General features: G+C 38.7%; 1 protein-coding gene across 1 annotated transcript; it reads left to right on the forward strand.

Moving 5' to 3' along the window:
• Positions 1-64: 64 nt before the first annotated feature.
• On the forward strand, positions 65-24,520 carry APPL1 (adaptor protein, phosphotyrosine interacting with PH domain and leucine zipper 1). Its single transcript, XM_030956676.1, is given in 23 exon segments — positions 65-196; positions 4,518-4,616; positions 5,130-5,189; positions 5,906-5,915; positions 5,918-5,976; positions 6,744-6,831; positions 8,351-8,392; positions 9,193-9,251; positions 9,700-9,846; positions 11,232-11,314; positions 11,417-11,575; positions 12,325-12,513; positions 12,990-13,032; positions 13,646-13,702; positions 14,225-14,316; positions 14,888-15,070; positions 16,978-17,027; positions 17,406-17,580; positions 17,684-17,720; positions 18,733-18,879; positions 19,057-19,107; positions 19,462-19,551; positions 19,742-24,520. Coding segments are annotated over 23 exon segments (2,124 nt in total). The 5' UTR covers positions 65-142; the 3' UTR covers positions 19,892-24,520.
• The last annotated feature ends 1,293 nt before the right edge of the window (positions 24,521-25,813 follow it).

Genomic DNA, 25,813 nt, shown 5'->3' on the forward strand with positions numbered 1-25,813 from the left:
GGAAGCCGGGCGCGCCAATGGGGAAGCGGGGCGCGCGAGGGGCGGGACGTCCGGCGCGCGGCGGGCGGGGGTCGGTGCGGGTCGGTCCGGCCGGGCTGGCGCGGGGGCAGCGGAGCCGCGGGGGCTCAGCGCGGTGGCCGCCATGCCCGGCATCGATAAATTGCCCATCGAGGAGACGCTGGAGGACAGCCCGCAGGTGAGACAGGCCCGGCGGAGGCCGCATCGGGCCCAGCCCCTGCTGGTGGGCCCAGCGCTGCTTCCTGTCGTTCCCGGCTCGGGAGAGCCGCGGCGGTGGCGGGAGAGAGGGTGACGCCCCGCAGCGCGGCGGGGACGCTGCCCGCACGGCCCCGCGGGCTCCGACCGTGTCGGCTCGGGCTCTCCGCCCCGGCCGTGCCCTGCGAACCCCGCTCGGAGCTCCGCGGCGCCGTCACCCGCTGGCCCTGCCGCCGCCTCCGGGGGTGCCGCGGGCTAGGAGAGGGGCCGGGGCTCCGGGCCCGGGTGCTGCGGCACCTCCGGCGGGGCAGTGCCGGCAGCGGCACCGGCTTTCTGATCCCCACCCCCGCCTTCGCACTCAGGCTCGATTTTGGACACGTCCTGACCACAAAACCCGCGTTGCCTCCTCAAACTATTTTTCCTCTTTGTTTTTCACCAAGGCGCGTTAAGGTTTAACAGAGCCGTGGGAGCAGCGGGGCTGGGTGAGGTTATCACGGCCATGGTCAGTGCGGAGCGCGGGTGGGGAGCACATGGTGCTCTCCGTGCTCCGACCCTGCTCTTGCATCGCCGCTCCCTGATCTGTGACAGCGATGCTCTGTAGTGCGCTGGAGTTTCTTTCTAAAGTAGGAAATGCTTTATTCAGTGTCTCTGGTTTCTCTTGTCGGCAGCAGCAAGTCCTTGTACTGTATTTCATAGATGTTGGAGAAAGTTTGCAGTGTATTTTCTTTTATGGCTGCCTTTTGAATTTAGATCCTTGTTCTGGTGCATGGTTTACATAGGGAGCAGTTTGTTCTATATTGCAATAGCATGTGTATTGGTAGTTCTAATTCCTTGGTCATAGGAAGAGAAACTTTCACTTGTTAAAAAGGGAAATTTAGCCCCTAAAATGACAGTTCCTTTAACAATTCTATATGAAGTGGAAGGACGACTTTAAAAAGGCAAAAGAAGGCCATGCAGAAAAGGAATAATTGATTTCCTAAGGACAGTGCCCCAAATAGGTCAAATGCTGAATGTGAGATGAGATCTCACCTCTAATGTGGGTTCTGGTCCGGGAGCCAAACCTGTCATCTCATGAAGAGGAAACAATTCTGAAAGTCTTGTAATAATACTGATTTTAAAAAACTATCTCTTGAAGGTCTTTTCTTACTACAAGGAAGTCAGAACTACTCATATTTATAGGAAATGGCAAATGTAACATGAGTTTAGGACCATCTGAGGACGTTTGGGAAGCACATGAAAAAAATGTTACTTATTGGAATGCAATTGTAGTTCCAGAATCTTCCATGTGAGGTTAATTGTGGTACAGACAAGCAAAGACAGATTCAGCCCAATGCGTTTGAGATGCTTGAGTAATTGGATTTGTCAATATTGTCTTTTGTAGAAAATATTTGTCAATGTTGCCTTTTGTAGGTAGAAAATTTACATCTTTCAGTCAATTTTTCAGATGAATTCTGAGAGCTGGGTCCTCTAGTAAGGACTCAGTGTTCTGTTAGGTTAGTCCATTTGTTACAGTTAATTACAGAAATAGTTAATTTCTGTTACTTCGAAATCAGTGCAGTGGAAATGGCAGCAAATGTTGCTTGAAGAAAGCAGAAGCCTCTCTCTGGAGGAGCTGCCATGCCTTGGGTACATTCATGCTGAATATTGCACAGCCCACCAGCCTGGGGGGTTGTTTAGTGCTGCACCATGGCCTGCAGTTTGAGTTTCAGACACTGACTGTAGGTATATAAACATCATATCAAACTTATTCTGTGTCTGAGGAAGGAAAGGCTTTTCAAAAATGTCAAACCCATTCATTTCCTGTTGTCACAGGAGCAAAATCTAACCACTGTGCTTGTCAGGCCTAAAGCAAAGGCCAAGTTTACACAGTCTTTTGCTATGCAAAACAGAGCAATTTATTTATTAACCTAGGACATAAATTACACACACACACACACACACACACACACTCAGTGTGTGTTTAGAGAGACTTTCTGCTCACACTGATTTGCATTCCCCAAGCATTGCACAACAAAAAACCCAAGAGACTGGTGGCACAGGCTCTGTCTCCTGTCACCTGCAGTGGCCTCCATCTGATGGCATGGAAGGTTTAACACTCACTTGTAATGAGAGGCTTCTTTGTGCAGCTTCTCCCTGGTCCTTTCCTGCTTGCTTGCTTGCTCACAAACACGGATTGAAAGAAACCTAAAGAAAATGGAAGAGGATGCAGAATTTTACTAGAAACATAAGTAAACAGTTGCTCTCATTTTCTGGTAAGCGGAAGTCTGCCATAACTTATTTACAGGTTCAGGTTAATTTCTTTCCATCAATATCATATGATGTTGTTTTGATGGTTGAACATCAATAACAGACATTTTTAAAGTAAAACAAAAAGATATTTTTTTTCCATGTTCAGTTTTAAAGAGTCAATATAATCCAGAAACCTTACATAATACTCCTTTGAAATTACAAGCTCAGGTTTATTTATGTTCAGGTTTAAAGGTCATGGGTATGTAATTCAATGGTTATAGTACCATGTAATTTTTTCTTTTGCATTTTTAAGTCTTTGTCTACCTTAATGGGAGAGTCAAGGCTGTTAGGATGACACATGTTGCCACACCTGGCAAAAATTTGAGTTCTCCTCCACCTCTTTCCACTTGATTTGTAAACTAGAACCAGCATTAAAGCTATTTTTTTGCTGATTATGGGGTTTGATTATATTTTTTAATATTTAAATATTTTTTAGACATTATATAGCATGACAGTAGTTGTGATAGAGTCAGGCATCTAATGCAACTTAGATAAAAGAATCTTATGTCAGAAGGAATTATTAAATAATATACTTTATGTAGGTTTAATATGTCCTCTTTGATTATCATTAAAAGCAAATCATCAGAAATAGCTGAAAAATACCTTTCATGCTTCAAGGGGAGATGGACTAAAGACTTCAGTAATTTCAAGACAGTCTAGGGAAGACCAAAACACAGAATTTCCAATTCCAAGTGTTTAGCAATCATAATTTGGGGAAAAAAACAATTATGTGCTTATGATTCTTTTAATTTTCTGCCTGGTCATTAATTTTGGTGTAAACCTAGAAAGAAAGCACGGTCCTTTTGCTAAAACATTGCCAAAGTATTTCCTTTGTGGCTCTTGCAAGCACTGCTCCTGCTTCTACAAAGAAGCATCCCAAGCAATGTTTTAAGAAAAGTCAGTGTGGCTGTGCAGAGTTACTGGTACATCCTCTGCTTTTCCCCCTTTGGGATTTTTGGTGGAAGGAAGCCATTCAAAATCCTCATGGTGAGGAGAAATAACCTTGCTTCCAAGTGCAAAAAGGATGCAAGAACATGCAGTCAGCATCTCATTTAAGCTTACAGGCAAATTACACCTGAGCAACCTGATTGCCTTGTTATGGAGTCAGTCCCTTGGGCAGGAGGGAGTGCAGGGGATGTCAGTCACCCTGGCTTATGCAAGGACTCTGACATGGTCTGGCAGCATTCTTCTGGCCAAAAGGGAGAGGTATGGACTGTGACCTGAGTGGAGAAACTGCCTGGCTAGTTGGGCTTAGATGGAGATCAGTTTTAGTCTAATAGGTGGCCAGTGATAAAAGAGGTTGGTTTTTGAGGTGGAGGTTGTTAAGCACCATAGTGATGCACACTGTGCAGTTGGACACAGGAGTCATCAGGTTTGTGGGTGACACCAGCTAAAGAACAGACAGACTGACAAGCTGGGTACGGACAGATCTTTTCTCTCCCTTTCAGTGGTGAGAAATCTCTATGTTGAGGACAGTCAGGTGCAGGTTGTATTGTTTGTTGTGGTTTGGTGTAGTTCCTCAACCTTTTGATCACAGAATTGATGGGTATTCCACAGGTAAATCATAGGTCCAAGCACAACCAGCAGCTGTCTGTGTTCAGGTTGGACAGTATGAGACAGTCACAGCCTTTATTTGGATCTCACTGCAAAGGAAATTAGTATACCTGGCAAGCTGTTTAATACCAGTAATCTTCACCCTTCTCCTTAGGGATGTACCATAGTGAGCCCAGTAGTTGCCCACAGTTTCTGTATTTAAAAGTTGTCCATCTCTCCTGGCACTTTCCTTTGTGAAAATGTATCAACCTGGAGAGAGGCTGACAGGAGGAGGAAGGCTGAGCTTGGCTATCTGTGAGATTCTTTGGCATGCAACAGGTATCATTCCTTTAAACAGTACTGGAGGGTTTATAGAATTTTCAGTAATGAAACCTGAAATAATGCTATTTAACTCTGAAATTCATTATATTTAAATTCTTCTAACATGCCATGGTTGTGTTTTGGCTGTTTGATTGTTGCAGACCCGCTCTTTGCTGGGAGTATTTGAAGAAGATGCTGCTGCAATATCCAATTACATCAATCAGTTGTTTCAAGCCATGCACAGAATATATGATGCTCAGGTAGGGTTAATAAAATTCTTGAATGCATTATTAAGCTTTGGAACCACATTTCATGTTTCTTTAACTTCCACATGCTTTTCTTTAACTTCCACATGCTTTAAATGTAGAAGTGAAATCAAGTAAGAATTAATGATTGCTTTTCTTATGTTAGGGAGTGCTAAGACTAAATTCTTATGATTCATTTTACAACAGAATTTCTTATGTTCTTTCTATAAGTGAAATTATATTCTCTGTTCTCTAAGTAACTCTAATGTATTTCCCAAGTGTTTCTAAAATGTTGCACACACTAAAATGATCTCGGTGCGTATAATGGTATGTATCAAGTGGGAGGTGATTTTTTACCCACAATATATTCATGTTTCACTCATCTAGAAATAACTCCACTTTTATGCCAGATACAGAATCTATTTTGCATGTTTTTCTAAAAATTTGAGATTGTCTGTGTTTTTAATTTAGATATACTTTACCTGTTTGACTTTTATTGATTTTCATGTTTCCCTTTTTTTTAATCAGAATGAATTAAGTGCAGCAACTCATCTGACTTCAAAGCTTCTGAAGGAATATGAGAAACAGGTACTGCATAAATCATGTTGTCTGTGTGTGGTCAGATACTGTGCTCAAAATACTGTGTATTTCTGTGGTATTTTATCTCCCAGAGCACAGTGTAGAATGAATTTGGGTTCCTGATAAAAGGAACTGCTGTGGTTGGTGGTTTAAATTGTTGCCAAAGTAATCTACTGTCTTTATTTTAGTTCTTCCAACTAAACCAGAATGAACTTCCTCTTACCATGAAGAATATTAATAACTTTTGAAATATTTTACTTTTGGATTAGTTTTTTTGAGAATTGCTTAGGATAGTTCTGTTTGGTTTTAATTTATAAACCTGTTTACCCTTAAGTGCTTAAATATCAATAGTCCCAAAGAGAAGAGATTGCATTGCAATCTCCAAATTACAACCATGATTTGCTCTGTGAGCATAATTCCATCTCTGAAAGCACAGACTGGAATCCATAACTTTCTTCCCTCATAACCTGTACTACGAAGGGTTCTCTGTAGCTTTGCTGCTTGGTCCCCTTTTCTGAGGTTAAAAATGTTAAAAACAAAAATTTTCTTCTTTTAAGAGGCTGCTGGTCCCTATCCTCCTTTTCCACCTAATGAGATGAACTGCTTCAGTATATCTTAACTGTGTAATAATTTAAAATAATGGAATACCTGATACACTCATAGAGATAATTAATCCAGTTTTGTGAATGGCACTGGAAACAACAAAACTCTTTTTGCCTTCTCAGCGTTTTCCACTTGGGGAGATGATGAAGTCATGACTTCCACTCTGCAGCAATTTGCAAAAGTGATTGATGAGGTAAGTCCTTGTATGTGCTTTCCTAATGCTGTCAGGTACAGACTTTAACTACCTAATTACTCCTTTTTTTAAGCCAGGAGGTACAGAAATGACATTCATTTGTCAACAAGGTAACAATTAATTGTATATTGCAGCATCTATTTAAAGTTGCATAACCTTGACATAAAGAACAAATTCAGCAAAATGAGGATACATTGCTGAAAAAAACATAGTTGAACTACTAGAGATGGAGCCAGAACCATTTCACAGTGGCAGTTAGCAGCTCTGTACACGAGGGTGTCTGTATTGCCTGATTTCAGGTACCTGACTGCCACAGGACCCTCCTGCTGTCTCTCTTGGATACTGACTCACAGGACACACAACTGAGCACCATAAAGAGCTGAATCAGGATTTTTGTTGTGATCCCTCTCCTCACTTAAACAGCATTTTAGGAGGAGGATCACATTTTGTTCTACCTCTGTGAGCTGTGAAAGATGGGCTGTGACGTAGCTGGAGGGAAACTGGAGAAATAAACAGACTAGTCAGGATGGATGAGGCTGGTTTTGAACATGATCCAGTAGCTTGGAAAAGTTCAGAAAAAAACTAAACTAAAGGTTTTCTGTAAAAAATTGATGATGAGATCTGGAACGTAGAAAAAAGTAGCTGCAAAAAAAGGAACATGCAAAAATGTGTTTGAGTTGTACATGTTGTCTTTGAGTGACATTGATTGTGATTTGATTTGGTCTCAGCACTGCTTTCCTAAGATTTTCTTCTTTTGTCTTTTTCAGCTCAGCTCTTGCCATGCAGTCCTTTCAACTCAGCTTGCAGATGCAATGATGTTTCCTATTACCCAGTTTAAAGAAAGGGATCTAAAAGGTAGAGGACTTGACCAAATACTGTTTTTTTTCAACAGCAGCAACAATAAAAACATAGCATTTAATCTTCATAGCTCTTGTTTCACTAAATAGAATACACCACTTATTTTTCAGCTCTCAAAAGTATTCATCTCCCCATTTAAAAAGCAAAGTAAGTTATTTCTATTCATGAGAGTCTTACAGTTGGACTTAACATTGTTATTGTTGCAACAAAAATATTACTTATATTAGGGAAGCACTTCTATTCAAGATGAACAATTAACAGCTACTCAAAAACATTAAGAAAGAATAATTTTCAGATAATTTGCATTTTCAGGAAAGATTTGTATATCAGATCATGACATCTGTATAATTGCTGGACTAAGTTCAAAAGGCAAAGTGCCAAAGTTGTAGAATTTACCATATTGAGATTTAGTAATATGGTTATTCAATTCTGCTTGTAGCACAGGTGACTTCTAATGTGCAGACATAAGGTGCTTCCAGCTTCTTATTTTTGTAATAATTGTACTTGTGCCTGGATAAAATAACATCTGTGTGATGATGATAAATTTTATTCAAGATACTGGAGTGAACAGACTACTGTGGCAAATGAGCTTCCAAGTAGAAATTAGGAGTTAAACCCCAAGTAACTTAAATATCCCTATTGTGAACATTCTAGAGTGGGTGTGCCTAAGACATGAATATCTAAAGTCTAAATTGAAATAAAAATTACAAGTCTTTCATAAGTCTTCTAACTCTTCATGAATTTTGGAAAATACTTCTTTGGCAATAGGTCACAGCAAAATTATGGATTGAAAAGATTATGGTTTGGTTGGGGTTTTTTTTGAGCAAGGGATCATGACTATTCCAAGGCTGATATTGCTTCTCAGGACCTGAAAAATCTCCTGTTAGTACTTACTGAAGAGGCATCCCTGAGGCAATAATTGCAAGTTACATTTTCCCACTGCAAGATTTAGCCACCAGCTGATGCAGTTTGTATTGACCCTCCACTTCTTTATGGGCTTCACAGGCACTTCCTGGTTCTCTGCTGGTTTGTATTGCAATATGGCACAAACCACAGCCAAGATCAGAACAAGTGTAAGGTATTGTGCTGGTTCCTGTTCCTGGCACAGTGAGGCAATAACTAGCTGGAACCCAGCTGATTTTAGCTAGGAGGAGTTTTGGGCTTTGACAGTGCCCATCTCCCATGCTTGCATTTCCTCAGCTCAAACCAGAGCCCAGACTGGAACTGCAGGAGACACGTTTGCATTGGTGATGATTTTCAAAGATTTTTGAAAAGGAATTCCTCCTTACAGTATCACAATACAGTTTTTTGGGGGTTTTTTTGGTAAGCACAGAAATGGTCCTCAGGCCCTAGGCAGGAGCAGACTTGCCTGGCCATGGAGTGCCTGTGCTGGTAGCTCAGTATGGTACAAGGTGACATTGAGATGACTGTAAGGTCAAAGTTACATGAGAAACTGTAATACATGAATTTTACACTAATAACAACTTACTGAAATTGTGATCTGTTGTTTTTCTAGAGATATTAACTCTAAAAGAAGTTTTCCAAATTGCAAGCAATGGTAAGTGTTAAGTACTTAATCTTATCAATATTACAATACAGCAGTGTTATTGTAGATTATTATTTGTCCTTAACTAGTGGAGTTAACCCTGTAGTCTTAAAGTAACTAATTAAGGTGTAATTTTTCTGAGTGATACTTAGGCACTCAACTTTCCTGGTTCACCTGTAAATCTCTGCTCTGTGTACTGAAGCATTAAGGCAAATTGAAAGGGTTTTTTACAAAACCATAAGTGTTTGTATGATTATTAAATAATGTAGGATTATGCCACCAAAATTACAAAAAGATTAAGGTGGTAGCTCATTTCTTAAAGACAGGACCTGATCAATAAAAAAAAAATTACCTTCCTAAAATGAATTGCATAGTTCTCTTCCCTATTATCAGAAGTTATTTTTTAGCTGCCTCTAATATATCCATATAGAGAATTTATTATTTAAATAATATTCTACTTCTCTCAGTGAAAACTGTATCATTGTTTTAGATGCAAAAAATATTAGATACAGGTTTTCATAATGTAAAATTTCTCTACTTAATGGACAGTTCTTCTTTGAAAAATAGTGGATGTTTAAGGGAACTTTGTCACAATTTGGCAACATTTGCATCTGGTTAGAATTTTTCTTCAGCCCAACTATTTGTTGCTGTGAAGTGATTATAAACAGACAAGAACTATTCCTAAAGGTGCTAATATGACAGAACTTTGCATTCAGCTGTCTGTGTAACGCTGTGATGTAAAAGGTTTTCTGCTCTGTTTCATAAGTCATTAATTTGTGAAAATGATCATAAATTCTCTCTTGATTGCTTAGACCATGATGCTGCCATTACCAGATACAGTCGGTTGTCAAAAAGAAAGGAAAATGAAAAGGTTTGTAAACCAAAATCTTAATATAAAGATTTTTAAAGAAGCTAAGAAATAATTTTCATTTCATATATATATTTATGATGGAACACAATGTATGGCAGATTCTGTGTGACATTTGATAGCTTTTAGCAGTCTAGACAGCAAAGCAGGTTTCTCCAATACATGCCTGTCCTGTAACACTGACAGTGCTTTAGGAATAATATTGTGATGTCATATTCAGTTTGTTTTTGTGAAGAAATAACCACACTTTCGAGGTATTTGTATTTGTTTTTCACACATCTCGTGTTTAAATTAGGGAAGTAGAATAGTAAAATATGCAGCACCTGGTGATAGAGGGTAGAACATGACTGTGGGCTTTTCCATGATGGCTATAAAGCTGTCCACAGGGCATGTGATCAATGCCAGTCTCAAACATTCCTTTTTTTCTCTCCCCTTGCCTGTGTCTCTTCAGATCAAGGCTGAAGTTACAGAAGATGTATATACTTCAAGGAAAAAACAGCATCAGACTATGATGCATTATTTCTGTGCATTAAATACTCTCCAGTACAAAAAGAAAATTTCTCTGCTAGAACCCTTGCTGGGATACATGCAAGCTCAGGTAATTTCAGATTCTGAAAGCTGTAGGTCTCAAAGAAGAAATAAAAGTCCTTCATGAAGGTTGATGTACTGAAATCCATTGCAAGCCCTCTTCTGCAGTCCAAGGAAGGAAATGGAGAAAAAGAATCATCCATCCATGTCTCTGGGCTGCCACAGTTGTGCCCTGATGGTGCTGGCAGTTAGCACTGCTCATTGCCCACTCACTGCAGGGATCTCTTCATGAGACGCCCTCACTGCCATCAGAGGGTCTTTTAGCAAAGTTTGGTCACAAATATAATGGTTCATTTTCCCCTAAAACTCAGATGGCTATATTTGATGTAATGCCTAGACTTTCACTGCTGGGCACTTGGTTCCACTAAATGGAAGAACTGATTAGAGCTTTTATGCAAGTGCACATAGAAGTGAATCTTCTCAGCAAATAACATGGAGACAGTTAAACTCATTCCTATGGTAGCTCTTCTGAAATGAAATACTCACCAAAAGCCACAAAACTTCTGTTGCCACTCAAGGCTATGGAAGAGCCAGAATGCTAAAAAACTTTCTGCTTTGGTTTTGCTTAATATTATTAAATTCATTATTGGTTTACTTGAAGATGGGTGCATCAGAAAGTACAACCATAATAAAGTTATTTGGACAGAATTAATTTCTGGTTTTGGAAGTCTGTTATTACACATGAGCTTTGGGGTTTTTTGCAAGTCAAGCTTTCCAGCATCTGGCACTGCTACAGTGACCTGAGTAGAAATCAACTTCTGCACACTGTCTGAAAGCTTTCCAAAGTCAAGAACTCTTGTTTTCATTTGAAACTTTGCAGCTTGTATTTAAGAGCCAAGTTCTGCATGTTTTGTGCAGTAAAGTAAATGCAACCTGTTCTTAGGGTGGAGCTTTTTGCTGAAACAGAGGGGCAGGGCCATGTCCCAGGACTTCCTGTTCTAACCTCAGTGTAGCTGTGGCAGATTTTCTGGCCTACTATGGAGTACCCTGGGCTTAAAATACATAAAAATATATATTGTTACTTCCCTGTGTATGGCTCTGGACAAATCTTCCCAGGTTCTTTCCTATGTGCTCCAAATGCCCCCCCCCCATGACAACAGCTAGCAGAATGGTGGCATTGAAAAAGGACAGAGGGACCCTGGGAGTGTTTCCTCTGTGTTTCTGTATTTCCTTCAGGAAAACCTCTGTTCACGTCCTTGTGACACAAATGTCACTGCAGTGCCAGCAGCAGCCTTCAAACACACATTCTGCTGCTTTTAGGAAGAGGCTTTGGTGGGAATGAGGGATGAAAACAGATTTCTGAGAAACTCTAACCTCCTATGACTTCATCTGTTAATTGTTAGTGTAGTTTTATTAATGACTAAATTCTCCCTTTTCCTCCTTTTCTCTTTAAAGATAAGCTTTTTTAAAATGGGTTCAGAAAATCTTACTGAGCAACTGGAAGAATTTTTGACCAATATTGGTACAAGTGTACAGAAGTAAGTTGGCTTTATTGAATTTTGAACTTTTATGAAGATTATTTTTTTTCTGTTTCTACTATTCATAAATTATCTTTGTTAATAACACATTTTTTATCTTAGTGTTCGCAGGGAGATGGATTGTGAAGTGGAAAACATGCAACAAACTATAGAGGACTTGGAAGTAGCCAGTGATCCACTGTATTTGCCTGATCCCGATCCTACCAAATTTCCTGCCCATAGGAATCTAACAAGGAAAGCTGGCTATCTCAATGCAAGAAAGTAAGAGTAACTTGTTATTAAAAATTCCAGAGTATTTCATTTTGGGAAAGGAAAGCTAAAGTACCTGGAAAAATTTTTAAGATGTTAGCATTGCTGGTTTTATGTATTTAGTTGAATAAGTCACATAAGAGCTATTCTGTTTATTTCTTTGGACTTCTTCACCTAGTTAGTATTAAATTCATTGTTACACTGACATAATGTCATTCAGATGCAAAGCATAATTATCCTGATTTTAGTCTAATTTTGCCTGAATTTTCACAGTTTAAAAAAAAAGGTTTGAGAGTGTAATTTCTGTGCATCCTAACTGGGAAGTAACAAGATTCCATCCATCAGGATTGTTCTGGAAGTGTCTGTTAAAGCTTTGGGATTCAAATTACTAATAAAACATTGTAATTTTGATCTAAAAAAGGCAAAACACTGTTAACCAAAATGCCCTTGGAAGGAGCTTCTGGATTCCATGCAGCAGTGGCTCATTGTCCACAGGAGGGAGCTGTGCCTCTAAGAAAGTCCAACAGCTGTTTTTCAGAGCTACTAAAATAAATTGTAACATTTAAATTTTTTACTGTAGTTTATATAATAAGCTCCAAGGAATTAAAAAAAAAGTTGATTACTTTTACAACAACAGCTAAAGCAAAAAACTTATTGTATGTGGCATTAATTTCTGTATTAGAACACAATTACAGCAGCTAATATTATGGAGTGTCTGGGCAGAAAGGGAGGCTAACTGAGGACTTGTTTTTATCTTTTAGTAAGACAGGGCTGGTGTCCTCCAGTTGGGAGAGACAGTTTTACTTCACTCAAGGTGGAAATCTGATGAGCCAGGCAAGAGGAGATGTGGCTGGGGGACTTGTGATGGACATAGACAATTGCTCTGTGATGGCTGTGGACTGTGAGGACAGGCGGTACTGCTTTCAGATAACGTCCTTTGATGGCAAAAAGTGAGTGCTCTTACACTGCTGCTTCCTCTAAGAAACACTGGACTCACTGATTAGGGAAAGGAAGATGGTCTGCCTTTGGCCAGATGTTAACTTGATATATTCTGTGGATATTTAGAAGCAAAATCTTTTAACAGTGTGAACTGGATTTTTGTTTATTAACTCTATAATGTAGCTGAGTAGTATTTCAAAATAAGATTATGGTAATTAGTTAACAATCACATGTTATTGCATTTTGTGAATACTTAAGTATTACATGGACACAATTAGAATTGTGTTGCTTTTCTGTTTCCTGTTGAAAGGAAAGCTTAGGTTCCTCCCCATCCTAATTAAATGTTGTCTGCTTTCAGCACAAGCAATCTTCAGCCTTTCATAACTTGTTGTTCAGTGTGTAAATATGAAAATGTAATTTCTTGGCTGACTGTATTAGTCAGGCATTTTAAATACAAAAAACTGTGTTTTCCATTCTTCTCTTTCAGGTCTTCAATCTTACAGGCAGAAAGTAAAAAAGATTATGAAGAGGTAAGCTTGTAGGAGGTGTGCATGGAGCCCAGTGATTTTCTGCTGCACAGAAAGAATGCATTCCTAACCATAGCTGGACACTGCATTTTTTTTTCTGTTTCTACTTATTGATAAATTATCTTTGTAACACCATCTTAGTGTTCCTGTTAGTTTCCTCCTTCAGATAAAAGTTGAAAAGCCAGGAACAGGAGCAAATGGTTTTCCAGAGCAGAGAGAGAAAGCAGATTCTAGCTTGCAGATGCAAGAAATGAGCAAATTCCACAAAAGCCAAATTGAATTTTTATAATGTCTTGAGGAAACAATGTCATCTGCAGCACAGAATAAAGAACAGAGAATCCTGATGAGTTTTTTTTAAGTTCTTTGGAGTTGTGATTTAAGCTTTCTTTAGTTTTAGTATGACTAAAATAATTTTTTTGAGGAAAATCTAAAAGGGTAAGGTGCAGTATGCAGGTGGCAGTGAATTTAATGACAAGCTGGGTGTGCAGAATATTTGGCTCCCTGAATTTACAAAGAAAGTAGAAAAAGTGCTGAAACAGCAACTCAGGTATTCAATCCAGTTTGTTTAGGAAACATAACAGATTAATTTCTTTTCTTTTTCCTTCCTCTTTTTCAGTGGATATGCACTATAAACAACATATCTAAGCAGATATATCTAAGTGAAAACCCTGAGGTAACTCTACTAAAATTTATGAGTAATATGTTAATATTTATATTTATAGAGCAAATTCATATTGATAAAAACTTATATAAGATTTTTGCTTACTAAATTAGGGGAATTGGCCCACTAAAAACTGTTTTATAACAGAGCATGGATCTGTATATGAAGTGTGTCTTTATGGGTTTTAGTTCAGTTGAGGGCTGCATTTCTCAAATGAGATTTTTATTTTTGTTTTCCTGGCTACATTTGCTTATTTTGCCAGCATTATCATTGGAGCTTTTCTGTATTGCTGCCTTTTATTAACATTTGCAGTATTTTAAGGCCAATGTGTTCATTTAAATTGAGAAAGTTAACATCAGGTTAAGTGTGTGAAAAAAAGCTGGAAGAAAATGCTGGAGTTGTGTTGGTGAAAATTTAAGAATGCAAGATTCTCATGCAGGGCTGAGTTTGTAACTTCTCCCAGTTACAGATAAATAAAATCTGAAAGTTTCTTCTGAGAAAAGTGTTTTGAGTTCTTGTTTGCCACCTCTGCAGGAGACTGCTGCCCGTGTGAACCAGTCAGCTCTGGAGGCTGTCACTCCTTCCCCTTCCTTTCAGCAGAGGCACGAGAGCCTGAGGCCAGCTGTGTAAGTGAAGCAACCAGAGGCCATTTGAGGTGCACATAGAAAAAGAAAATCCTGGATAAAGTTACAGGGGAAAAAAAAAAGCCTTACAAACCTACAGATATTTTTGTGATCAGAACTAAATCTTTGATAGGTCAGAGGAAAATCTCCTGAACACACCTTTCACTGCTGAAGCACTGCTGAGAATCCATTGTCACAAGTAATCCTAATGCCAGCTGGTGGACTCTTTGGTTGGTTTCATCACAGCTGTTTTGTTGTGTGATTTCATTATGAGATTTTTCTTCATGTGTCCAATTCCTGGAAGCAGACCTCAGATTTTATTATACTTAATACATGATTATATATTGATGTTAAATCAATCTGATGCAATTATTAATGGAAGTAGTAACTTTAACTTAAATTTGAAAAACAAAACATAGATTTGTTTGCTATACCCCAACCTGCAGGTTTTTAGTTTTTGTTTTGTTTTACATCTCAGTTCTCAAATATTGTATTGGTGTCCCCTGTGGTTGAATTCATTATCAGCCAACCTGAGCTCACATACCCTAACTGTGCCTTTCTGGTTTTGTTGCAGGCAATCTCGTCCTCCTGCAGCTCGTACCAGCAGCACAGGGTCCCTGGGGTCTGACTCAGCAGCTCTCTCAGCACTTTCCTTGGATTCCCTCGTGGCCCCTGACACTCCCATCCAGTTTGACATCATATCTCCAGTCAGTGAAGATCTGCCTGGCCAAGCAAAGTCATCAGGGCAATCGGGCAGGTAGGAAATGTAGAGAGAAGGAAAAAAATCCCTAAAGTTAATGTTATTAATTCAAAAACCAACAAACAAGAAAACCACATTTAAGATGCAGCTCCAGCACACACATTGCCTTTTTCCTGACTGATGTCACAAATTTTGCAGTGGCCATTGGAGCAAAAAAATTTGTTAAACTGTTAGTTGGAATTGTACAAAAAGGCTTAATTACGTCACTAGAGTCAAGGTGTAGTTCTCTATTTTGCAGCAGCTTTTCTTGCTTTAACAGCCAGTGCTTTTATTTATTGATTTATTTTAAACTTTTGGTTTCACAAAGTATTTTCCTTTCCTATTGCTTGCTCACCCAGCAGCTTGGGTTATTTCCTCTTGGAAACTCAAGAGAAATTTGGTAGCCCTGCCTCCAGGTGATGATGGCATACGATGACTCCTCTTAAGCTGAAAGGTGAGTGAAAATGGTCTAGGCTTCTAGAGTAATTCCACATACAGACAACTTAAAATCATCTTAAGAGTTCATCCAAAACATAAAAGCATTTTCTCCTACTTGTTATTATATTTGAGTGGGAGATGTACTAAAAACCAAAGACCTGTAAATCATCACTGCATTTCTAGAGCTGTATCTATAGAATTCAGATATGAACAAAATGTATTTGCAGATCCAGCCGCTCCTAACAATAAAAAAAAACAGCCAAAGAGATGAAAACTAATTTATGTGATTCTTGTCACAAAAATGTGTTATATTCCCCTGCCTCTAGGAAAATATCTGATTTTTGAACTGCATCTCACAGATGTAAGAGTTGAAATTATATATAAAAAACTATTTCTCCCTTTTTCCACAGTTTTCTTTTTATTGTTGGTATAGCAGGATAAGCAGGTGGCCAACTAGATCCTTCAGAAGACGCTGATATAAAATAGACTTGAACTGTATTGCAGGAAGTGGAGAGTTTAAGATTTAGCTGAACTCCTGTCAGCCTTTAATAAGATGGTTCTTGATTGAGTCCATGTTATCTAAACATTGTAACAATGCCATCTTGGCTTCAATCTAGAAAAATTTAATATTTTAAACCAGACATCTCTTAGTTAAAACATTTCTGACCATTGATAAAATAAACTGGCAGTCAGTATGTGTAACTGAACACTTTTTTCCTCAGAGTTTTGAGATTTGTTTTTAGAACACTAACTATTGAGGTAACACTTTGATTAATCCCATAAAAAAACCTAATTTGAACTGTATTGACCCCTTACCAATAGCTTTTCAGCTACCAATCATCCAGAGCGAAAGGGTCATTTCCTCTACATATTTTAAATAAAATGTTCCCATTTCCTGTGCTTATTCCTTTACTGTTTTTGAAAAATGCAGACTTGGAAGCCTAGAGTATTTTCACTTTTCTCTGTAACTGATAGTAATTCTGTCTCTGAGAGCCAGAAATAGCCACATTTCTCTTGACTCTAGGAGTAAAACCCCAGTGATGTTTGAGAAAGCTGCATTTGAAACATACTCAGGGGCTTCTCTTGAGTAAGTAATTCAACACCTTGACAGTGATGAGAAGTGGATGCTCTTATGGAATACTGAAAGGGGCTGGTTTTTGGCTGTGCTTCCTGAAGCTGTTCTGTGAAATTTCATTCCCTAAAACTATACCTTCTCAAACATTACCAAGTGAGCAAGACCTTCTGTGGCAGCAATAGGACAAGAATATCTGGTATTTTCCCCATGATGTGGGCCCTCAAATACAGCAAGTTATGCCTCACTCCTGATAGAATTGCTTCTAGAATTGGTTCACGATACATTATTCCTCCAGATGACAAATTTGTGAACTCACTACGTGTTGGTATTTGACACAGCATGAGACTACTGCACTGTCCACGAGTGGTTCCTGTAATCTGACTCCTGCTTTAATGTTTTCATTTTTTGTTAGACGCACAAATCCTTTCGGTGAATCTGGAGGCTCAAAACCTGAAACAGAAGGTAAAACAAAACGTCACTTCAATGCAAAATAAAAATAAGTTTTGACAGTTAGAGTTTTGTTTTCATCTCTAGCTTCTCTCTTCTAATTTAACAACAATTTTAAAAAGCTTAATTACATTGCAAGGTATTTGATAAGTTAAATCAAACTACTGTCTGAAAATCCACTGTAAAAATGATTCATTGCATTTTTGTATCATTAACCAAATGCGAAGATGTGTGATGTGCTGTGTAGTAACTGCACCCCTAATTATTACATAGGAACAATCTCTTTCCAAGTTAGGAGGAGCTTGGAGTTTTCCTGACTGCAATCCACCTTTGGTTTTGAATGGGAAACCCAAAATGGAGTTTGTTTTTTTATCAATACTTTTTTTTTCTTAGATTCAATTCTTCATCAGTTATTTATTGTGAGATTTCTTGGCTCTATGGAAGTGAGGTGTGATGAAAGCCCAGACGTTGTTTATGAAACAATGCGTCAGATACTCGCAGCTCGCGCCATCCACAACGTCTTCAGGATGACAGAGTCACACTTGTTAGTCACTTGTGACTGTTTAAAGTAAGTTTGCTTCCTGACTTCTACTGATGTTTATTTACAGAATGATCTTCTTTCACTTTGGTAAAATTTACTTTCTGGTTTGTCTTTAAAAACAAATTTTTAGGTTAATTGATCCACAGACACAAGTTACAAGACTACGAGTAAGTAACTTTCCATTTTAAGATAAATACCCAGCAATGTAATTCTTTTACTTTGAAAATATTATTAGATCATAGCAAAAATCACTGATAGCATGAGATTTCCAGCCAAATTTCCAGTGTTATTAGGACACCAGTGCAGACATTTAGAAACACTTGCAAATCAGGTTTAGGGGAGTGATTTCAATAGGTTAAATTGGCTTTTGAGACTCCTTTCTCCCTGGGATCTGAGAGGGTAAAATAGTAGAGGGAGAAGATTAATGATGGAGTCACATTAGTTCTGAAGTCCAAGAGGGTTTGTTTGCTGTTTGGTTTGTCTGTTTTGTTTTGGGGTTTTGTTTTTAATGTTTTGACATTAAGTTCAAAAATGCTCCAAAGCTGTCACCTTCTACAAGAGGTACATCAAGTGAGGGTATGTCCCATATACTAAATGCACACATCTAATTCCAGGAAAACTTATCCTTTCAGTTCATAGCAGCTGTGGTAGGGACTCTCAGAATTTTTAAGTTTATTGTTTGATGAGTCTTAAAAAGATAATTTGAAGTCCAACCTCTTTTAGGAATAAGAATGCAAAACAGTTTTCTTGTAACAAACTAATGAGGGTATGGGTTGGGTTTTTTTTTTCTTGCTTATATAATTAGGAGAACTGAGCTAATTGCAGTAAAGGGTTTTTGTAGTGCCTTTACGTGAAACTAAATATTGAAAGCTTAGTAACAAATGTAACTATAATGAATGATTAAAACAAAATAAAACTTCCCTTCACTTTTAGGAAGATGACTGACTCACACTGCAAATGTAGTCCCTTTTTCTTACATGGAGTGTGTTTTATGACATTTGCTTGTCTTTGGAATAATTTAGTCTTTGCTGTCTAATCCGTTTGTGCTTTGTAATTGCATTTGGTCAGGTAACTTCTTGTGCTGTGGGTGTGCATTAATTATTGTGCAGTGTGTTGAAACCTCGTGTGGCAAATCTTTGGAATCAGTTTTAATCTCTCCCTGTCTGATCCTTTTGGCAGTTCCCTTTGCCCAATGTAGTGCTGTATGCCACACACCAGGAGAACAAGCGCCTGTTTGGATTTGTGCTCAGAACCTCAGGAGGGAGAGTGGACAGCCGCCAGACCTCCATCTGCTATATATTTGAATCAAATAATGAAGGGGAAAAGGTATTGGTGATGGTTGTGACTTGTATCACTTGTGAATATGGATTCCAAGATGCTAGATCCATTCAAACCTGTCATTTTAAGTGCCTGCAAATGCTTTAATGTACTGTTGTATTTAATTTGGGATGCTGGCTGAAATTTAAAGGCATTTTTAATTATTTCCATCTGTTTTGTGTTTAGATTTGTGACTCTGTTGGATTGGCCAAACAGATAGCTTTACATGCAGAACTGGTAAGAATCTTTTTGGGGCAAAGGATGCTGGGGAGTGGAAGGAAGGGGGTATATTTAAATATGTGTAATAAGTTGTATTCTGCAAGATGCCTCTAGATGCAGCAATAGTGTTGTATATTTTAAGGGTCTTTTTTCCTAGAATTTAAATTCAAATGAAAAGACTGACCAATATCTACTGTAGAACAATATTCAATATAGGATTCACTTTGCTACTTTTAACAACCATACCAGTCCTTTAAAAGCAGAATATTCAAAACAGTGAAGTCACAGTCTTGACCAAGCTCATATCAATCAGTAGTGTCCCAAACATCTCAGGCTGTTGTTACTGACTTTATTTACATTTTTGCTCTTTAGGATCGAAAAGCCTCAGAAAAGCAGAAGGAAATAGATAGAGTCAAAGAGAAACAACAAAAAGAACTGAATAAACAAAAGCAAATTGAGAAGGTACCTCTTGCCATTATTTCTTAATATTAGGTTTTTTCTACTTACTTTCTTTTGCAGTTTTGTCCAAAGCTGTCCACTGATAGTACTGTAGATCATTTAGAAATTGTAATAATGGTATTCTGTGTCCATTGCAGATGGCTTTAAGGGTAATACTCTTTTTCTGATTTCCCAACCCCTCTTCTCAATGTAGGACTTGGAGGAGCAGAGCCGGTTGATAGCAGCTTCCAGCAGATCCAACCAGAGCAGCACAGAAGGACAGTTTGTAGTCCTTAGCAGCAGCCAGTCAGAAGACAGTGATTTAGGAGAAGATGGAAAGAAGAAGAGAGAATCTGAAGCCTAAGGTTGCCTGCTTCATTAAAATTGGAATCATTAATATATCTGGTGAAATGGCACAAGTTCTACAAGAGGTGAAATGTAGGTGGAGGGTCTGTCATGTTATAGAAAAGACTTCACAATATATAGACCCTATTATGCCTTGATTTTTCTTCCTCAGTTAAGTGATTCCTATTTCCTGTCAGTATAATTTCTCTTGTATGCCAGATTAAGCAGGTGATGCTGCCATGCTGGTTACAAACATATGTTTTCTCAAGGCTTCTCTGCAGTATGGGAAAAAATGTGGGTGTTTTCCCCACTTAGTTCTGTGCAATTGACTGCTTTGGAAGCAAAACTGAAAACCTACTGGCCTTCAGCAGTAACACTGAAATTTGTTCTTTACACTGCAGCAGGGAGAACACCTTGCTGGAAACGAAAGTGGATGTCCAAATAAGACAGTGCTAAGCTTTACCCAGTTTGTTGCACATACCTGTTCTTAGATTTAGAAAGAAGGATCCCCTTTAACATCAGTGAGATGTGCAATAGTTCTAAACAGAAGGATCTTTTTTGTTTCACTTTGCACAGTATGATACTGTCTTGATGTCTTTTCTTTTTTTTTTTTGGTGAATTCAATGCCAAAAAAACTGATTTCAACAGGAGAAAAAGATACTGTCAGACCTAGATAAGAGCTGATGAGATGCAGTTGAACTTCGTTGCATGAGGAAAAGCATTCCTCATCAAATGATAAGAGTCATGTATATAGCCTTGTAGCACAAGTGCCATGTTCTTGGTTTTTCCCCAGTACTTGGAATAAAAAGCTGTAAACCTTTGAGTTCATTTTTATAAAACATGCTTAGAGTTGCAGGAACATCTTTAATTCCACCATATGAAAGTCTTCTGCATATGTAAATGCCTTGCTGCTAATACTACATCTACTGGAAATAAGTTGAGGCTCTTTAGTCTTTTTATGATTTTGCAAACAGAATTTACCAGTTCTGAAGTAAGAGGTGATACCAATCCTACATCCTAGAGTCAGTTCTAGAAAGCATTTTTCAAAGTGATGTCTGTTTACAGCTTGTAATCTACACTCCATATTCCATACCCTGTGTAATATTTATTTTGTATAGTATTAGATGTGCATTCACCTTTTGAACCAGAAGAGAAATCTTGTTTGAAGAGAAATATTTATTTTTGCACTAATTACTATAAATATTAAAATCCAGAGGAACAGAAGATAGCTCTCTAATAGTGGCATGAAAATAACAGGATATGTAGAGAGAAGAGAATATACTTATATTCCAAGTTATAATATAACAGTTATGAGTGATTTACAGTTCATTGCAGGGCATTTCTGGTGTTCAGGAATGGAAGCAATTTTCAGAGTATCTCCTCAGCAGCTGGTGGTGGCCCAGCCCTTCCCAGCTGGAGCTGTTCAGTGCTGAGGAAGTCAGTGAGGAATCTCAGGTCGTGTCTGCTGGATGGCTGTAGGTGCACAGAGGGCTTTTCTGACTCCTGGGAGTGCCCTGCATTGGCCAAAGCCTCCTCCTGCCCTTGGTGCTGAAGATGTGACTTTGTGTGCAGGAGTTGGTGGCCTCAGCTCCTGTGACAGGAGAGAAAGGCAGCAGTGCTTGGGCAGGAGCAGAGGAGCTGGAGCTGCAGAAGCTTGGGCAGAAGTTTCATACCACAGCAGGGGTTTTACACCACAGGGATTTGAGCGGCCACCAAAGGGCTCTGCCTTGAAAAAGGAGGGGAGGAGGCTGAGGAACAGAGAGCTGCCAGGTTCTCTTCCTGAGTTAGTAACCAAATCCTCTTCCAGTGTGATTTTCATCCCCAGAGTAGCCAGTCAGTTGTAGAAATATCTGCTTTTGCTGTTGCCCAGTTAGGTCACATAGTATTGCCCTGTGGCTGGATTTAGCTGGCATAGTGCCATATGGACCACACCAACCTGAGGCTTATTGTAAAAGACAGTGGCATTTTTATTTCATATCTAGGCTTCCATTCTCAGCTCCATTTTTAAGAGGCTATTTTTATTCTTGCCAACAAAAATGTACAGAGAGGCACCAAATCCAATTTCTTCCCTTTTTGTGCTTAAATCGAGGCTTACAGAGAGTGGCGAGGCAGTTTGTCTCTGCAAATTATTCCAGTTTGTGTTTGTTTGTTTTTATTTACTGATATTTGTTTTCTATCAAATAATATCACAGGGTAGCTCAAGGTTGCTGTGTCTTACTTGTATGTTTCTCAAGTATATACTGAGGATGAAGCAGTTTGGAAACAGCACAGGGAGCTTATGGAATCAGTGATCCTCTAGTGTCTAGAATCCAGTCCTCGGCTTGTCAGAGAAGAACTAATTGTGTTAAGCACTAGAGCTGCAGTAGCCCAGGCTCCAGAGGGAGGACAGATAATAGACAAGCACTCTCATGAAAAAGCATTTCTGATGTGCAGCCTGTTCTGCATTAGCCTTATTGAAGAAATGTCAGAAGATGGAATTACTGTATTTTTTGCAAAAACTACCATTACTCATAGACATAAATCTGCAAAGATGAGGAAGAAAGGCTAATGAAGTTGGCAGGTGAATTTACTGTCAAATGGGATTTTTTGGATTTAGCAATAAATATTGGAATTACTCCATTTGCTTTTCAGGCTTTACATATATGGCATTAAATGTAGCTTTCTAAAACAGACACAGTAGGAGCGAAATACATTTCACTTATGTTGGATGATTCTCATCTTAACCACTAAAACATTGAAATGCATGAATGAAATGTAGGGGTTGCTTGTTTGCTCATTTAGGGGAGTTTCCCTGGTGTAAAATGAGCAAGAAAGTATAAAAGCATCTGGGGTAATGATAAAAGCTGCAGGAGGAAAGGGATGTCAGCCAAGCTGGGGAAGTCAGACAGGAATGGCAATTGAGTTAGCAGGGGGTGAGAATGACTGAGCTTTGCCTAGGGAGGATCCCGTAGGTTGTAATTAGAACTTTCTCAAGGCAAAAACAGATGCTGAGGTTTCATACGTGACCTTTCTTCCTATAAAGTTTAGAACTACTTCATTAGAAAACAACTTTGTTGAAAAAAAATCAGAATGATGCTTGGTATTTTCCATGAGAGTATATAACTGGTAGTAGGAACACCCTCATGGTCTGCTAGGAACTGCTGTGGTAGAATTTCACCACCAGAGTATTTTGTTATTGTAACTAAACTGCTAGATGGTTTCATTTACTAATTTACAGGAGAAACTCTCCTGTTTATTATTTCCTACTGCCTTTTATTCACAAACTGATCTTTCAAGCACCTTTGGCTGAAGCTGTAGTTTGCTTCATGTGCATCTACTATTACTTTGGTCACTCCTGAAAATATTCTTTCAAATCCATGATTTTGAAGTGACTTCAGGTAGGTACTGAATTGGCCGTGTTGTTCAGGTCTGTTGCTAATTGCAGCCTCATAATTACTGCCAGTTATCCCTTAAGTAAGAGGATATGAAGCTCATTACACCGTGTAGATCCACACACTGCAGACCAAGCCAGTCTTGCTGTCAGCTGTTTAAACTACATACATTCTTTATGTATGTAATGGCATGAATATCCAAATATATCAGGTGTGTTTATGGGTATGCATTTTATTGCAGTACAGATGGTAGCTGGCACTCCTCTGTGCTCGCTGCTAGATTTGGCCAAGTCCAAACCAGAGGGCAAGGATAAAGTCATGTACTACTAAAACATATCTAACTGGATATGATCAGGTAGTCAAAAGTCAGCTGCATGTCATAGTCTTACTTCCTTAATCTGAGTTGGAAATTGTATCAAGACAATTTACTGTCTAACAGTAAAGTAATATTTCAGAGTTAAGAAACATTCCCCTTCTAAAGGGCTGTCAGATTTCCACTTTATGTGGATGTAAACCCAGAGCTGAAAACTGTCAAACAGCTGATGCTATTTATGAAGCTGTAATTGACATACATGGATATAAAGAAATAAATTTGACTGTTTAGGGTAAATTCTGTCTCTGCTTAAGGTAAATACTGATTAACTAGTTGCACAGCATTTGGGACAAGCCAATGGTGAAAACTATGCTACAATATAGTCTCTTATTATTAAGGACATAGTTCACCTAGAGAAAGAAAACTGCCACTGCTTAGTGAATTTAGTAGAGATATTGTCTAGTGTAACAGCAAAAGCTGATACTTTATATTCTTTCTCTTGCTCTATACTACAAAAAATTCTTGCAAGGTAATTAGTCCCCAAGGCTTCTTGTTTTAATTAAGCACTAAGTTGGTGTTTTGTTCCCTGCCACAGTGGTATCTGAGTTGTCATGACAAGAGTAAGTCAGTGTATCATTGTGAATGCACTTGTATTCCTAATGAAGTTTATATTGCAAGCCGAGGATTTTGTACAACCTTTCTGGTCATTTTTATAATAGAGTGGAGTGGTCAAATTCTTATGATGGTGTTCTGGATTGGTCCTGTTCTGGTGAAGTGTAAGTGATTTTTGCAGTGTTTGAGACTGACTTGCACATTTTCCCTGAATAGCTGTATTAAGAACAACCAATGGCATACTTATGTCAACTCTGATTGTTGTGTCTTAATCTTGGAAACATGGGTAGTAACCCTATTGTACCAGGGCTCCAGTCAGCATTTCATATTTTAAATAAAAGCTTAACTATAGTAACTTTCTGGGTGAGACTTGTACTGATGCAAAAGCCTCCTGCATTCTTCATCTTACTGACTTTGAGGAAGTACCATTACTGGTGACAGATTGTGTTCCCTTCCATTAAAATAAATTCTGACATGCAGGTAGTCAAGTGTAGCTCAGTTCTCTTAATTTTTATAGTAATAGCCAGATAACCTCAGAGGAAATTGTTATACTTGGGAATGCTCATAACCTATTTTTGCAACAATCAAGAGACTGAAGGTGAGCAGGAGCTGTGGCAGCTGGCTGGGCAGGGCCCATGGTGGGGCAGTGAGGGCTCTGCAGAACAAGCTGAGTGCAGAGGCTTTACCAGCACAACCATTACCAGGGGCATTGGACATATCTTCACAGGCTGAGTTAGTTTATTATGGGATAAACACCATGTAAAAAACCACTGGCCATAACCACATTAAGGTTAAATTTGTATTTTATAAGGTTTGTAGATTTTTCTGGGGAAAAGCAAACTTTTGAATTCTGTAACTTCTGTGATAAAGATGCATGTATAACTAGAAAAAAAATATCTATGCTTACTTGATTATGAAGGAATAAATACTACTAATGCCAAATGTGTTGATGAACTTCTTTTTTTCTAAAATAGGAACTAATATTTGCAGTATTTTTAGAAGGAACCGATGAAGGTCTGTCTAAGGAACATGCTGTAGGTCTTTCTAAGACTTCTGTAAGACTTCCTAAAATGACAGGGATCCAAAAGTTTAAGCTCCACCTCTATAGAGAGAAACTCCAAAAATTGCAAGCATGACTTTGGACAGCACTGTGTATGGAGAATCCAGTTCTAGAGAGAATAGTCCAAGTTCATGGTGGATGAGACATGCCAGTACCTGAGAAGGAGCTGCAGAACTAACACAGCTTTCAGCAGGGCCACCTTGATAAAACATTGGTATGTCACATGACCTGCTGTGATAAGCAGAGGTTTCTCAAGCTTAATCTCATTTAATTGCCGAGAATGGGGGATTGCTTTACTGGGTGAAGAATTACTTAAGCTGCTCTTCAGAACTTCACAAATAAGGACTATTATCTTGCCAAGAGAAGGGAAGAAGTACAAGAGAAAACTATGTCCCTTCCTGGTTTTAGTCAAATCCCTGACCTTTAACTAAACCCTGAGTTTAACCCTGGAATGAGGGTAGGGGTATCTGATATGACAACCTTTAACTTAGCCATAACACAAGGCTTGCAGCCCTGTATTGTTCACTTCCTTAACTTGTCACACTGGGCATTTAAAATATTGTTGCCATAACTTGCAGATAGGTC

The sequence above is a fragment of the Camarhynchus parvulus genome, chromosome 12 (genome assembly GCF_901933205.1).
Source record: "Camarhynchus parvulus chromosome 12, STF_HiC, whole genome shotgun sequence".
NCBI lineage: Eukaryota > Metazoa > Chordata > Aves > Passeriformes > Thraupidae > Camarhynchus > Camarhynchus parvulus.